Source organism: Corvus kubaryi, unplaced genomic scaffold (genome assembly GCF_017639235.1).
Source record: "Corvus kubaryi isolate FWS band 111438036 unplaced genomic scaffold, C.kubaryi_AGA036_p1.0 37265, whole genome shotgun sequence".
In the NCBI taxonomy this organism is placed as follows: domain Eukaryota; kingdom Metazoa; phylum Chordata; class Aves; order Passeriformes; family Corvidae; genus Corvus; species Corvus kubaryi.
In genome coordinates this window covers 3,254,672-3,270,272 of record NW_024581080.1, presented here as the reverse complement: position 1 = coordinate 3,270,272, position 15,601 = coordinate 3,254,672, and the positions used below count along the sequence as shown (strand labels likewise).

General features: G+C 53.1%; 1 protein-coding gene across 13 annotated transcripts in view; it reads left to right on the top strand.

The window, feature by feature from the left end:
* ANK1 (ankyrin 1) overlaps positions 1-15,601 on the top strand; it is a 55,766-nt gene that overhangs the window by 21,805 nt on the left and 18,360 nt on the right. For all 13 annotated transcript variants that reach the window (XM_042024965.1, XM_042024957.1, XM_042024960.1 and 10 more), the window contains 15 exons: positions 5,133-5,234; positions 9,010-9,108; positions 10,149-10,247; positions 10,945-11,043; positions 11,146-11,331; positions 11,469-11,567; positions 12,126-12,224; positions 12,552-12,650; positions 13,090-13,287; positions 13,364-13,462; positions 13,811-13,909; positions 14,154-14,252; positions 14,441-14,638; positions 14,810-14,908; positions 14,992-15,090. In XM_042024965.1, the coding sequence (XP_041880899.1) occupies positions 5,133-5,234; positions 9,010-9,108; positions 10,149-10,247; positions 10,945-11,043; positions 11,146-11,331; positions 11,469-11,567; positions 12,126-12,224; positions 12,552-12,650; positions 13,090-13,287; positions 13,364-13,462; positions 13,811-13,909; positions 14,154-14,252; positions 14,441-14,638; positions 14,810-14,908; positions 14,992-15,090 (1,773 nt within the window). The remainder of the gene's footprint in view (positions 1-5,132; positions 5,235-9,009; positions 9,109-10,148; positions 10,248-10,944; positions 11,044-11,145; positions 11,332-11,468; positions 11,568-12,125; positions 12,225-12,551; positions 12,651-13,089; positions 13,288-13,363; positions 13,463-13,810; positions 13,910-14,153; positions 14,253-14,440; positions 14,639-14,809; positions 14,909-14,991; positions 15,091-15,601) is intronic.

The window sequence follows — 15,601 nt, the reverse complement described above, 5'->3', positions numbered from 1 at the left end:
CCTTCCAGAGATGACCTCTTGTGCCTTGACTCTCAGCAGTCCTATTAAGATCCTCAAACCTGTGCTAAGTCATGCGGGCAGAGGTGAGGATGATGGGAGAATTGAACTTGGGCATATGAATTTATCTGTCTTGAATCATGTGGATAGGGGTGAGGATGATGAAAGAATAGAATTTAAGCATTTGGATTTATCCTTTCATCAGATGAATTTTCCCAGTGCTTTTGCTTTTCTCTTTCTGCTGGGTTTGCAGTATCTGCCTGTTCTCCGTGTTCTGCTGGCTGACTGCCTGAGGCCTTGCTACCGTGGCCTCCCTCTCTGGAGATGCTGTACTCTGCTTAATGCTGCCTTCTACTCAGAAGGCAGAAACCTGCCAGTAGGTTTTGTTTCTGCTGCAGGGCCCACTGAGAGCATCCAGTTTCTCTTAATACAGATAGGAGACAAAGCTCCTGTAAGACATACAGTGTGGCTTCTGTTTCTGAGCACTTTGAGTTTAATCTCTTGATCTTCCCTGATTATCCTCTGGGCACCCCATGTGTTATCTTTAACTGCTCTTAATCTTAGCAGCTCTTTTAGTGTGTTTTGAGGACTAACAAATTCTTCTCATCTGACGAGAAAGAACTGAGGTTGTCACCTGCAGACCTGTGCACTTTATATCTGCAAGGCAGAGAGGTCCAAATGAGCATGGGCTCCAGAGAAATTCCTAGGTTGGGCAGTTTCTTAAAAGTAAACCACTGCACTGATGAGAGGTTTTGATGTTTCTGCAGGAAATAATGCCTCAAAGGTGAGGACCATGTCCACTGTTGGACACAAGTCCACATGAGCAAGGAAATGTCCATGCAAATGGCAAGGGCTGTTGCCCTTGGCAAGGGTTTGTCACACGTCCTCAGCTGGCGGCACTGACTTTAGGTTCCAGGACACTGGCACTAATAGCTGGAAGTAACTGGATGACCTCTGAGATGTGAGTTGGACCTTTCCACAGCATCTAGACAGGATGCCCATAGCAATACATGGCTTGGTGCCAGGATTCAGGCTTACATCTCACTGCCAGTCCTGGGGTTCTTTGGTTGTTGTGGTGACTGTGTGCTGCCCAGCCTCCAGGTGTTTCCTTGCTGGACCTCCTCTGTCCGCTGCTCCATGAGTCTGTGTCAACGTGGCTGAAGAGACAAGTGGGCAGACAGGGTAAAGAGGGCAATGCAGCAGGATGCATGTGTGCCAGGCTGGAATAGTGTGGTGAATTGCTTCTTGACTGTCTTTGTGTCCCAGAAAACATTGTGAGATCAACACAAGTCCCTGAACTCATTTGCACTTGGGAATCATCTACTTACAGCATTTAGCAGCTCATACAGAGTGGGCTCCTGCCAAGCGATGCCACCTTTAGCAGGAGCAGGCAATGCTGAGACCCTCCCTTTTGTTATCAGTGATGAGCAGCAGGAGCTGGTGGGAGCTCCTCCCTGGGTGTGAGTGAGAGCAGGCACTGCCAGAAGAGATTAGAGCAGGACACTGACCACGGCCAGAGACACAGCAGACTTATGAACCTTTGACTGCAGCCCTTGGGTCTCTGGTTTGACTTCCCCTTTCTTATTGCCCTGGCCATGGCTACAATGCAATGGGCTCATGTGGTTCCAGGCTAGTGGCATGAATGCTGTGAGAGCAGGAGGACACCTGGGAAAAAGAACAGAAGAAGCCTCTCCTCAGGGCCAGGAGAGGGTGTCATGAGAAAAAATTTACTCTGAAACCAGGGCAGAGGGAAAGGGAAAAATTTAGATTGTCAGAAGACAAAGGAAGATTTTTCCTGAAGGAAAAGAAAGGGAAGGAGAGTAGAAGCACAGTATGATGTGCTGTGCTATGTTTTTGACTTGAGAAGGTCTTGGAGCACTTCACAAAGTCCAGATCTGAGACTTCTCTCTTGCAGAATTGCTGACAGCAGCCTTCTGACTCTTCACAGCTTGGGATGTCCACAAGTCTGTAGAGCATGACACCTGCATATAGGATTTAGCAGCCACATGAGAGTGCAAGAGGTATACAACAGCAAGTGAGGCAGCTTATTTTCTCCCCCAGAATATCTCCTTCCTGTAAAATTGCTAGAAAGGCAAAGGAGAATGGAAAGAAACTCTGCAAACTCCAAATAAAGGAAAATCAGCAGAGGCAGTTTCTGCATCTGGAAGCAGTTGCTGTGTGTTCTGGGGCACACAGCGAGTGACTGTGTGCGCATGGGGCACGGCTGTGCTGCGCTTTGTGCTTGTTAGTGGGTGGTGTTAACTGTGCAATGTGTGCAATGCACTCACTCTGGGTGAGTTGGGATGGTGCTGACTGGGATGTGTGTGTATCTTCTCGATGTGCACATCTGCTTGTGTTCACGGGGTCTCTGCATTTCTTGCTGTCAGTGCTCCCTTTTGCTGAAATTCGGGAGATGGCAGTGACCCAGCCCGTGCTTCCATTTCCTGGGAGCGAATCGCCCTGAGCAATAGGCAGGCAGTCCCATCGTGCAGCCTGACATCAGAAGTACAATATGACTGTGGATTTGCTTTTACCATTTGAACCAAGCTATTCCATCTTCTCTGGTGGAATGTGTGGTCTGATTGCTGGTGTCTGATGCCCTGCATCTCTCTGTATATCATCTCTGGAAGGTACATGCTGAGCATGGGGAACAAAAGGGCAGCACCTCTGACACACTCCAGCCTTGGCATGTTTTCCAAGGCCTGGGCCCCAGCATCCAGAGGGTCAGGAGGGAACCCCAACCCCTCTCCTCCGTGGCAGGAGTTACCTGTGAGTTGCCGGGTTCCTGGGCATATCTCTGGTGCTGCTTTTCCTCTGCTGTTCCCGAGGTGGTACCTGCAGCTCTGACCCCCTCCCTGCGCTTGGCAGCAGTCATTTGCTTTCCGGAGGTGGCTTGGTATTAAATATCCTGTCTGACACAATAATGGAGAGAAAATGAACAAATTCCATTAGCAGTTGGCGATCCCTGCAGGGTCTGCATTGGAGAGAGGACGGAGCCTGTATTTTTAGATAGAATGCAATGTAACTTACTGGCTCTCTCAAAGCTGGGGAGTAGACAAGCAAGGAGGGAGAGAGGGGACACCAGGCTCAGGTTTCAGCTGAAGTGCCGGACTATGGCAGCACGAAAGCGCAGGTCCGGTCCAGACGTGGCTGTGAGTATGCAACACACTTCTCCTTCATGCCCACAGAGACCTCTGCTTTGCTTTTTTGCTTGCTTTCTGCCTGTAGTCTCTGCTGCTGGGTGTGCTGGGACCTTGGGAGCCCCTTTGCTGCAGGACCTCGTAGAGTTTTACCATTTAATCTTCAGAGCTCCACGTGTGTCCCATGGGTGACAGAGCCTGGCTGAGCTATGCTTTGATTTTGCAAGGGTTTGCTGCCTTGTCGTCGATCCTGACCCGAGAAGCAGAGGCTTCTATCAGTGTCTGGAGTTGGAAAAGCTCTTTGCATTCAGCCTGTTGCTTGAAGCTGTCAGTGTTTCCTCACTGGACCCCAGACAGCACGCAGAGCTCAGAGCGTGAATGTGCACTTCTAAGCACAATGCTGGTGTTGTCTTTTGCCTCTTGCAGTTGATCCTTCTGGGTGAGCAGAGCACTGAGGCACTGTGTTGTGTCTCCTTTGTGTTCACAGCCTCCCAAAGCCGCAGCTCCACTGTGAATCTGGGGGCTCTTCCCTGATAGATGGGGCTCTCCTCTGAGGTGGAAGCAAGCAGAGCCAGCTGGCGCAGGAGGTCATGCGATCAGCACGTGTTCCCCTGCACGCAGAGGCTGCGCACCGTGACGGGGCACGGTGGTGCTGCCCTCCACCACCTGTCCTTCTGGTCCGTGGGCTGCCCCAGAGGGGCCATGGCACCCTGCCACTGTGGTGGTAGCCTGGCCTGAGCTCTGTGCCTGGCCCAGCAGGGCCAGGACACCCTGTCTGTGGGCCTTACCTCTACAGCAGAGAACAGAGTCCTAATAGGCCCAGGGCATGGCTGCCTTTCTCTGTGGTAGGAGTGTCAGGCAGAAAGGATGAGCTGGGGGAGGCAGATGGAGGAGACCAGAAGGCATCCGAGTTGTGCTGTTTCAAAGTCCCAATTCAAATGTCTGAGACAGCAAAGAGAAGGGAAGAGAGGAGCCCTGAACCTGTGTGGTGCATCATCCTTCCTAATATGCCTCCAGTGCTTTTGTCTGTGGCTTCGTTGCTTGCAGCTCATGTCCAGGAGCTTCCTAATCCTGGATGCTCCTCTGCAGTCAGGCTGTGGGCATTACAGGATGGCTTGGGGTGGCGGAACAGAGGCTCTCCTAGCACAGGAGGTCCCTTGGTCAGTCCTGATGTGAGTGGTACAAGAGAGGTTGTGATTTTCTCTTGGAGCTGAAGACAGAGGAGTGTGTCCCGCACCCCTGCCATGGATGTCTTGTGACTCTTGGCTGCAGAGAGTCCTTTGGGCTGGCCTGAGCAGGCAAGTACCAGGTGCTAGTTACCAAACCAAGTTCCCAGACTCACAGACCCACATCACTGCATTTCCACCGTGTTCTTCAGCTTCTAGTGAGCCATGCCATTGTCTCCATTTGCTGCCTCACACTGCTAAGTAGTGTTGCTCAAAGTATTGCTGTGCCTTGCCTGGGCTGGCTGTGGTGTAGCAGTTCAGGGATGCATTGTCAAAAAAAAGCGTTGTGACTTTCACAGCTGTGAGGTGCTCAGCTGGGGCCGTTGTCCCTGGTGCTGGTACCTGAGCTCACCGCTGTGGCTATCCAGTGGCTTCTGGGGCAGGGCAAGGGTAGGCTCACTACAGCTCCATCAGTGTAGTCCTTCAGCCCAGACACGGAGGGGTTTCCTGGGCCAAGGGAGGCTGTCACGGTGGCAGGAGCTCCATCCCTACTGTCCCCATAGTGTGATGGGATGAGCTGCACACCTTCTGCCCCATTATCTGGATACTCTTCATTTTAAGTCCAGGTCCCAGCCCTTCTTCTTCCTGTCTGATTTGAGGCACCTCAGTCTGTTCCAGCAGTTCCCACTGTGACTTGCCTGGCCTCTGCCTTTTCTGCTTGGTCTGTGTCGTTATGTTCTCTGCAGCTGAGCGAGGAGCTGACCCAGTGCTGGTGGTGGGGGAGAACAAGGGGGCTCTGAGTTTCATGCTTTTTCTTTTTGTCCCCAAGGCCGATGCTGCAACCAGTTTCTTGAGAGCTGCAAGATCTGGGAATCTGGACAAAGCCTTGGATCACCTCAGGAATGGGGTAGATATTAACACCTGTAACCAGGTAGGTGAAACACACGGGGCTTCTGGTACTATCTCTAGTTCATGTGAAAATGTGGCTGACCAGAGGGCAGACCTGGAGCAGTTGCCTTTGAGGCCAGGAGGGCAGCAATAGCTATAAAGATCTAGGGAGCCTGGATGTACTGGCTGGAGCATAGCAAAGGACATTAACAGGTTCTACCAGAGTGGGCTAACAGAGAGGGCTCCCTTAGTGTGACAAGCAAATGGGACAATTGGAAGGCGCTCAGCTGCTTCTCGGAGGGCAGAGCAGATAGCTGTGAAGAGTAGCACAGTGGCTGGAACATCACAGGAGTGGCTCTTGGGGATTATTCCTCTTGTCTGCAGTGCTGCAGTGCTGAGGTTTTTGGATTCCTAGAAGTTGCAGTTTATCACAAGCAGTGAATGTTTGCAAAATGCCAGTTGTGGTGGTTTGGGCAAGAGGAGCCCTCCTCGTCCTGAACAGAAACAGGTTTGTACAAGAAAGAGCTGCAGGCACTGAGGAATTGTTTGCACATCATCATCAGAACATTTTGTGTCTGTGTAGCTGCCAAATGCAAGTGGCTGAGCCTGAATTGGGGCAGGTGTGGTACGGACAGATTGAGGGGGCTTAGGCTGAGCACGGGAAGCAGACAGGCTGTGCTGTCGCTGCTTTCTGGAGCAGTGGTGTTGCTGGGGAGGCTGACTCAGCAGGTAGCACAAAGGCACGCTCATCTGTTTCAGTATCAAGTCCCCAAACCAAGTGAAGTTCAGACCTACTGATTTGTGCACTGCGGCAGCCAGTGCAGTTACTGGGGACAGGTTCCCACAGGGCAGAGTGCACCATGGATGTTCACTCATTTCTGACAGCAAGCCTAAAAGTAGAGGGAGGATTTCTGTGTCCACTGGTCCTGTAATGCTCTAGTCCAGTGGAGTATGGGATTCTGGAGAGGGCTCTGTAAAGAATTACAACAGAGTGACCCATACACAAGCTAAAGATGAAGGCTTTGAACTTCTTCCTCAGCAAAAGAGATGGTCTGTCGTCAGCTGTCTCCACTGACCAGCTTCAAGTCCTGTTTCCAGCCAGATTTCTGGTGCTGGTGAGGGCATTTAACACTTTTATGGAAAGACAATGGCTACAGCAGTATGAGGCTCTTCTCTCAGTGATGTCTTTGCACTGGTTCCTGCCATCTCCCTGAGGTTAGATGGCACTTTGGGGTTTCCTTCTGAGGAATATCAGACCTGTGGGAAAGGTCCAACCTCACATGTCCTGTATAGAATAAAGAGGGATATATGTGGTCAGACCTATCCCACAGGCCCTGTATTCTTACTCAAGTTCAGAGACCTTGACATGCCATCTGATCTTCATCCCGCCGATTTCATCTCCTTCATTGCTGCATCAGTGTCTTCATCATCCACCTTTCCTGTTTCAAATTCTGGCATGGTCCCATCTCATCCACAAGGAACTGGAAGGACTGAGGATGAGTGCACCTTGCTGCCAGGACTCTCACCAGCTGGGAACAGCACTGTGATGGCACATGGGTGCCCAGCAGATGGTCTTTATTGAGGTGGCCAGTCCTGATGGGCAGTCCAGAGCAGGGCCCTACTTTGGGACAGGCTAAGTGCAAAGTCTCTGTGTTATTCTGTAGGGCTGCATTTGTCACATTGATAGCCAGTGACTGGGATTTCTGGGAATTATTTGCAGCATTTGGAGAGGAAAATACAGCACCTTTCAAATTACACACATCATGTGGCAGTTTTGGGTCAGATGAACTGTCAAGCCAAAAGAAGTGTGCAAAACAGCCTGTATTGTTCCTGGAGCAGAAATAGCAATGGGCCACCAATGGAAACAATCTTTTGTGCTTACTGCACAACTATTTGTCACAGGTTAATGATTTGTCACAGGTTTACAGCATTCAAAAGGTTATTTATGAATCCTTTGTGTAAAAGGGCTTATGGGCTGAGGGGAGCAGCTGAGCATCTGTGGTCTTGCTCTCCAGTTGTTGGTTACTTGAGCGTAACTGAGAAAAAGCTTGCATGTCTGTGGCCACTTATCCAGCTTGTGAGCTCATGGAGGTAAGGGTGTCAATAATTATCTGTATGGGGTTATATAGGTATGTCTTCATCTAAGAAACTGGGCTTGGCAGAGAAGATGGAGTCAGTGTAGCCAGACATGGCTGGGGAGCATTTCCTTCCAGTGGCACTGTTCTGTGGCTGTTACAGCACTCCCACTTCATTCCCCTTGGAAGCAGACCTTTTGTGCTTGAGGCTTGACAGAACTCTGGAGTTGGCGTGCTGAGGAAGCCTGTGGGTTTTTAGATTTTTGCTCTTTGTGCTGTAATCAGATTTGAGCAAAAGAATCTGTGACTCTTCAGCTGTGATCCTGGGCAACTGGTGCTTTGAGTGAGAAAGAGTGGAAAACCTTTTTCCAGTCTGACAACACTGTTGAAGCAGTTCTGAGTTTAACTGGAGTATTGAGGGCTAGAACTGAGCCTCCTTGGGCATTTTCTGCTCCCCTGCCAATATTTAGGTGGGGATGAAGCATTTCTGTGAAGTGACCTTCCAGTCAGGAGGTGAAACACACGATTGGGAGGTGAAGTACTTGGGCAGGAGCAGGTGTCCCTCTGCCATGCAACAACACTCTGTAGGAGTGAGTAAACCTAGCACATCCACCTGGGACAAGTGAGGGACAAGGAGAAAAAGTGGCATCTGAAAATGCCTGCACGTATTTAACCTCTTTTCCGGCAAATATCCCAGCCCTTTTGTTCACATCTGGGAAGTGGAGGAGGGTGTCAGAAATAAGGGAGCAGAAGCTGTCTTAGCAGCCTTGAGGATGCTGTCTGGCCTGACACCCCTCCTTCTGACAAGCCAGGGATGCTAAAGGGGCACTGGCCAGTCCTCTGCTCTTCAGGTTCCACATGTAGGAAAAGGCAAGCTAAATTGGGGCACACGCAGAGAGATTCCTGTGAAGTCACTTCAGCTCTCTGGGAACTTCCTGGAATTGGTAGAGCTTGACAGTGACACAGCCAACACCTTCTCTTCACTCTTTGCTGCAGCTGAACTCTGGGAGAGCAAAGCCCACCACAGGCTGCAGGATGGGGTGTTGGTGGGCAGTCTGAAAGCCAGGGAGAAGACAGCTTTTGACCTGGAAGCTCACAGACTACTGTGAATTAAATTTGGCTGCTGCTTGATAAAATCATTGTCCCAAGCAGGGCTTCTCACTGCACGTCTATCTGTGTAAATGTTACAGTTTAAGGTTTGTATGTGCACTTACACAGCAGTTGTGGTGCATCCCTGCTCTGGGCTGTGCACAAGGCTCAGCTCTGTGCTTTAGGTGTGAAAAACCTGACTGTGAGGAGGGGCACCCCATGGAAAGTCACGTGAGCAAAGACAGGAGTTGACATGAGGGATGTGCCACGCGCAGGGAGAACTGAAGCAGCCCCTGTGCCTCAAGCACATAAACACTGGGCTGTGGTACCACCCATTCGTAGGAAATCGCCTACATGGGCTGCATGTTTTGCTCATGGAGAAACCTCCAGCATTAGTCAGCAAGTCAGCAGTCGGTTGTGTGAAGTTTTCCTGGCAGCATGTAGCTGTTTGTGGCACCATGGCTTGTGTGCTGGATATCAATGCAGAGCTCAAGGACAAAGCAATTGCTCCTGCCCCCACCAGCCTGGACTTTCTCCAGCATGGGCCAAGTGCCCGCAGTCATGTCTGCACAGGAGCTCAGAGTAGGGTGCTCCCCAGAGAGCTCCATTCCCAGATGATGACTAATTCCCCTTTCCCACCTTTGCTTCCTCCAGAACGGGCTGAACGCCTTGCACCTGGCCTCCAAGGAGGGCCATGTGAAAATGGTGGTGGAGCTGCTGCACAAGGAGATAGTTTTGGAGACAACGACCAAGGTAAGGACAAGGAAGTCTGGCCACACTGGTCACAGCTCTGCACCCTGCCATTGCTGCCAGACACACCAGCAGTAGCTGAGCAGTGATCATACTGTTTGCTGTCAGCCCCCAGAGAGACAGTGACGGCGCTGCTGGGCTGGGACCAGGCTCTGGTTTTAGCACAGGCTTGGCATCTCTATGTGGGTGGGAGGTGCCTCTCCCCTGTGGGGGCCATGGTGGACTTCAGAGGGGAGTAACATAAACCACAACACGTGCTAGTGCTGTCTTACTAACATCTCCTCCTGGCGCGGGCTGCTGGCTCAGGTTTGCCCATGCTGCCCCAGGGCAGCCCCTGCATGTTCCAGCTCTGAGATGGCCTTGATACAATTGTCACAAGCCCGGAGAGCTCTGGGGCTCCATAAATAACATCTTGTTCTCTCATGCATCACCACAGCAGGTGTGGTTCTCACTTGATGACAAGCAAGACAACAGCACAAGCAAGCAGGGCGGACAAATGAGCAGCCTCCAGCACCGGCTGAAGGGCTGCAAGAACAGGAGGAGGCCTCAGTTGCCACCTCCCCGGTGCTCTCGCAGGGTTCTGGACACAGAGCAGTCTCTGGCATTCTGCCACACCACCCAAAGGCACAAGTCGGAAGAGCCTGTGTGTGCATTTTCCAGCGTGCTCATCATCCCTTAGATCTGCTGGGATGCCTTGGCTACCAGGGTGCACACTGCAGTTTTGCCAGCTCAGCTCCCCCATCCTCCCTCCCCTCCTCATCTCTCAGTGCTGGAGATGCACAGCACCTGGCAGTGCATACAGCTTCTGCTGCCAGTAACTTCATGGGAGAGATGAAATCACTCTCTTCCCTGGCCAGCAAATGGGAAGGGTGGCTGGTTGGTCTACAGCAGGGATGGAACATGGAGTGAGAGCTGCATGGCCTTCTAAAGGTTTTCCTGGCCAGCTGCTCTGGTTGCGTGCCTGTTAGCACATGTCAGGCCCATCTTACCCTGGCATCCTGGGTTGCTTCAGCCCCTGAGCGCTGTCCTGTGGTGTCTTTCAGAAGGGAAACACAGCCCTGCACATTGCTGCCTTGGCTGGACAACAGGACGTGGTCCGGGAGCTGGTGAACTATGGGGCCAACGTCAATGCACAGTCCCAGGTAGGATGACCTGGTCTGAAATGGGAAAGGCACCCATCACGTGTGATTGGTGGTGTCCTCATGGGGGGAACAATGCCCAGCATGGGCACTTCAGCAGCCCTTTGCAGTTTCCCTCTAGTGCTGTTCAGGAACAAGGACTGCTCTGCCAGGCTCCTGAAAAGAGACAAATGATGTGGTGAGAATCTTGAGGCACATGGGGAGACCTGCATGGTCTCTGCTGAGGGAGCCCCTGTCAGCACACACAAGCATGCTGAACTTATCCTGGGAGGACTCATGGCTGATGCCTCCCTGGCAAAGCTTTGAGATGTCCAGCAACTCCTGCAGTTACACACACTGTGCTTCCTTCGCTCTCTCTTCCTTGGGCCTGGTAGGGCTGAAAGCTCTTCAGATTTTGCCTGATAGGAGAATTATCCCTGAAGCTAGGGACAATACTGGCAGTGTGCAGAAGGCAGTGTCTCCTGGGTTGACTCTTACAAAGCACTGCCTGTTTTTTTCTGGATATGTGGAGCCTTGGGCTCCAGCTCTCTGTGATTGTTCCACTGTTGCCAGGTTTTATTTTCTTTTTCACACCCACAATGGATGCTTCTGCCCCTGTTCACTGACCTGGGAGTGTGGGTGTTGATGGGGTGTAGGTCTTAAAAGAACTCGAGAAACACAAGGAAGAGTTGTGTTGATGTGCATGGCCCTGTATTTGCAGAAAGGCTTCACACCTCTCTACATGGCAGCGCAGGAGAACCACCTCGAAGTTGTGAAGTTCTTGCTGGAAAATGGAGCCAACCAGAATGTAGCCACAGAGGTGAGATCCTTGGGGAGGAGCCTGTGGCCCTGCTGGTGGGGGCTACTGAGGGGTGTGCTGGGTCCTGCCATGGTTCCTTGATTCTCTCCCTCTCCTTGGCAGGATGGCTTCACTCCACTAGCTGTGGCTCTCCAGCAAGGACATGAGAATGTGGTTGCTCACCTTATCAACTATGGGACAAAGGGTAAGGTCCGTCTGCCTGCCCTGCACATTGCAGCCCGCAATGATGACACTCGCACAGCAGCCGTGCTGCTGCAGAATGACCCCAATGCTGATGTCCTCTCCAAGGTGTGTGGTTTTCCTATGCTGTCTCTGGGAGCTTCCCCACATCCCCAGGGAGAACAGCAGCTTGGTATGCTGTATTTATCTGTAGTTTCATCAGGGAGCATGTGTCTGGCTGGGCTGATCCCTCCTTCTTTCCCTAGACTGGATTCACCCCTTTGCACATTGCAGCCCACTATGAGAATCTCAGTGTTGCCCAGTTACTGCTGAACCGTGGAGCCAGTGTCAACTTCACACCCCAGGTGAGTGCAGAGTGGGAAGCTACTGGAGCTTGTGCTGCTCCAGCAGCAGAGGAGGATGCTCTGCCTTCTATCCATGTAGGGTGCAGCAGCAGCTGCCAGGGTATGCTGGTGAGGTGGGACCATGCAGAAAGTAGCACAGATGCACAGGGAGTTGCAAATAATAACCAGCACGGGCCTTTTCTGCTATGTCTCCCTTCTGTCAGAAGCAGCCGTGCATCCCCGAAAGCTCTCAGGGACCTTGTGTCCAGGCTGAGGGAAAGCTGTTGCTGTTGCTGCAGGGCAGAGCTCATAGAACCTGCAGTTAGGATGCCTCTTCCAGACCCACCTATGGGTGCAGCCCAATCCATGAGCTGGTGCTTTCCTGCAAGCTTTGTGTAGCTTCTGTCTGCAGCCTTTAGCTGCACAGCCCTTTCTCATAGCCCTGTTAAACAAGCTGCTCCCCTGCATTGTCCCTGGGCAGAGATGTAGCTCTCCCTGTCCTCTCTCCTTTGCTTGTCCCTTGCCTCCTTGAAAGAGGAGGGGCTGCTCCTTCTGACAGACTGTCGTTCCTCCTGGCAGAATGGGATCACTCCCCTGCACATAGCTTCCCGCCGGGGCAACATCATCATGGTACGGCTGCTGCTGGACCGCGGAGCCCAGATAGAGACAAGGACCAAGGTGAGAGCACTTCTGAACACAGCCCATCTTTACATGGGCCATCTCCCTCCCTGAGCTCCTTCTGCCCAGTGCTTACCCTGTAAACGTCTTGCTGGAAATGTGAGGGAAGGTCTCTGGTGCACTAAGGGGATGGACCAGGTGTTTTGCTGGCACGTGTCGAGGTGAGAGGAGAGCATGGCTACGAAAGTGTGCCCTGGGAGCTGAGGCCAGGCTCAGTTTTGCGTTGTTTTGCCTCATTTTGCAAATAAGTCCAAAGTTAGTCCTCTACCTGAGGGAACCCTGCCCTTCCATGCCATACTGAGCCCTTGAACCCTTCTCTCCTCCCAGGATGAGCTGACCCCTCTCCATTGTGCAGCGCGCAATGGACACGTGAGAATTGCAGAGATCCTTCTGGACCATGGGGCTCCCATTCAAGCCAAAACCAAGGTACCCAGGTGACTTGGTGGGGCTGTGATTGGTGCCAGGTTCCAGGGCAGCACAGTGGGGTGACAAGCTGTGCACAGTTGCGCTGGATGGCACCCGTGGCTGGCTTGGGGCTTTTTTTGAGGGGTAAGAAGCTTCCTGCCCTACTTGGCTCTAGCTGGAGTCCTTTGCTTGAGGACTTCATCTTTCAAAGGGACCAGTCTTGGGGGTTGCCTGGGTACAGTCTGCCCCATGGCAGCAGCTCTTCAGGCCCTTCCGTCCACTCGACATTGCTCCCCTGTAAGTCTCAGTGAGGGACTTTGGGGCTCCTCTCTGGTAGCACCCTGGGGAACAAGCTGTCTCTTCTTCCCTAGAGTAGTGTCTGGGGGTGCAAGGCAGGGGCTGGGTGGGATGCCTGGACCCCCTCCTGGCCCAGCCCTGAGGCCCTGCTCCATGGTTGCAGAACGGCTTGTCGCCGATCCACATGGCAGCACAGGGTGACCACCTGGACTGCGTACGCCTGCTCCTGCAGTACAGCGCTGAGATCGATGACATCACCCTGGACCACCTAACGCCACTGCATGTGGCTGCACACTGTGGACACCACCGGGTGGCCAAGCTGCTGGTGGAGAAGGGGGCCAAGCCCAACTCCCGAGCCTTGGTGAGGAAGGGTGGGTGGGCTGGACCAGGGGAGAGGGATTGTTCCTGCAAATCACTGTCCATCTGTCTGTCTGCAGAATGGCTTCACGCCCCTCCATATTGTCTGCAAGAAAAACCACATCCGTGTGATGGAGCTGCTGTTGAAGACAGGTGCCTCCATTGATGCTGTCACAGAGGTAGGTGGGCTGAGCCCATCCTCAGCTCTCTTGCTTCTGCACATACAGAGTGGACAACATGGCAGGATGTGATGTCCCTGTTGCATCTGCCATACCCCAGGGACCTTTCTTGGTCTTGGCCCTTTGCACTCAGAACTCAGGCAGCGTCTCCCCAAAGGGCAGGGAGATGCAGGGGAGACAGCAGCTCCCTGTGTTTCCCCCACACTCACTTGCCAGGCTCCTGGAGCAGCCTGGGGACTCAGATTTTGCCTCTGGTGAGACCTGCCCTGGGGAGAAGGAGGAGGGGACAGTAAGAGATACTGGCAAGGCCGTAAGTCCCATCTTGGTCCCATCCGTTTCTCTTCACAGTCTGGCCTGACCCCCCTGCATGTGGCTGCCTTCATGGGACATCTGCCCATTGTCAAGACTCTGCTGCAGCGTGGAGCCTCTCCTAATGTGTCCAACGTGGTGAGTTCCACCCTGGTTGGGGCTTTGGGAGCTCAGCTAATTGGGGTTCAGCGGGATGTGAGAATTGCCCAGGTCCTGCACCCTCTGTTCACCCGAACAGTCCCTGGTGCCCTCTGCTTTGTGCTGGCACACAGAACCAGTAGGGGTTTCAGGCACTGCTCTCCTCTGTTTGGAGCAGAGGAATGACTGCAGGAAGGTGTTTTCCCTCCTTTGGCCTTACCACTTTATCTTGTCTTTGGTGCAGAAAGTGGAGACGCCCCTACACATGGCAGCCAGAGCTGGGCACACAGATGTGGCAAAGTACCTGCTGCAGAACAAAGCCAAAGCCAATGCTAAGGCCAAGGTAGGTACAGAGAACCTGTGTGATAATCAGCTCTGGGAACAGCTGGTGCTGGTTTCTTCTCTCTCACGCGCCCAGAGCGCAGCCTAGGAGGGGCTGTGCAACAGTGGTAGCAGGGCTGGGACCCTTTTGGCATGGCAAGAAGGGACTGGTCCAGGTCTGCCCAAACAGCTTCTTTGCCACCTTCACAGGATGACCAGACTCCTCTGCACTGTGCTGCACGCATCGGCCACACTGGCATGGTCAAACTCCTTTTGGAGAACAACGCCAACCCCAACCTGGCCACCACAGCAGGGCACACACCCCTGCACATCACTGCCAGAGAGGGGCACATGGACACAGCCCTGGCCCTGCTGGAGAAGGGAGCCTCACAGACCTGCATGACCAAGGTAGGCTGCTGTATCCACTGCTGCAAAAGGCCTCACCCAGCTGGGCCAAGGCTGAGCAGGCTGGTGGCACAGTGTCCCTGTCACAGGAGGGGCAGCCTCCTCCTGTGTTGCAGCAGGCGCCAACACTATCTTCATCTCTACCACCCTGTGATGGGCTGCCTTTCTCCTCAGAAAGGATTTACCCCTCTCCACGTTGCAGCCAAGTATGGGAAGGTGGATGTGGCAGAGTTGCTGTTGGCACATGACGCTCACCCCAATGCAGCAGGGAAGGTGAGTGCTGCTTCTGTGGGAGGAGTGGTCTGGTATGGGGAGAGGCTCTGTCTCACCCGTTTGTACTCTCTCCCCCTCTGCAGAATGGCCTGACTCCACTGCATGTGGCTGTGCACCACAACAACCTGGAGATTGTCAAGCTGCTGCTTCCCAAGGGGAGCTCCCCACACAACTCGGCCTGGGTAAGTTTGGGCTGGGTTTCCCTGGGGATGTGGGGAGGTGTTGTGTGTCCAGTGCCTGCCAGTCTGGGGCCAGCACTGCTTCCCCTCAACCCTGGCACTCAGAGAATGTACAACGGTCTGATCACCACCAACCTTTCTCCGTGTCTGCTGCTCATCCCTGCCTGTCCTCACACCACGCGGAGCAGGCAGGGTGCCAGGCAGTGGTACTGTTCCAGCAGATAGGCTGTGTCAGGGATGGTCCCTGTTAGCAGCGTGGTGGTTGCTGCGTGGGGAACGTGTTTCCATGGCAAGTCCTGCAGAGCAGCGCTGCGGTCTGGCAGTTTGGGAAACCACACGCAAATGTTTGCATTCAGCTATGAAGCAGTGAATCAGAAAACCCATAAGCTTGTGAGAGTCGCCCGGCTCTGCCTGAGCATGGGGAGCATCTCCCCACAGAGCAGACCAGCAGGCGTCTTGCTCTCCATGTTGTTTGCAAAAGCTGCATCCTGAAAACAGCCAAATGGCTGGTGGT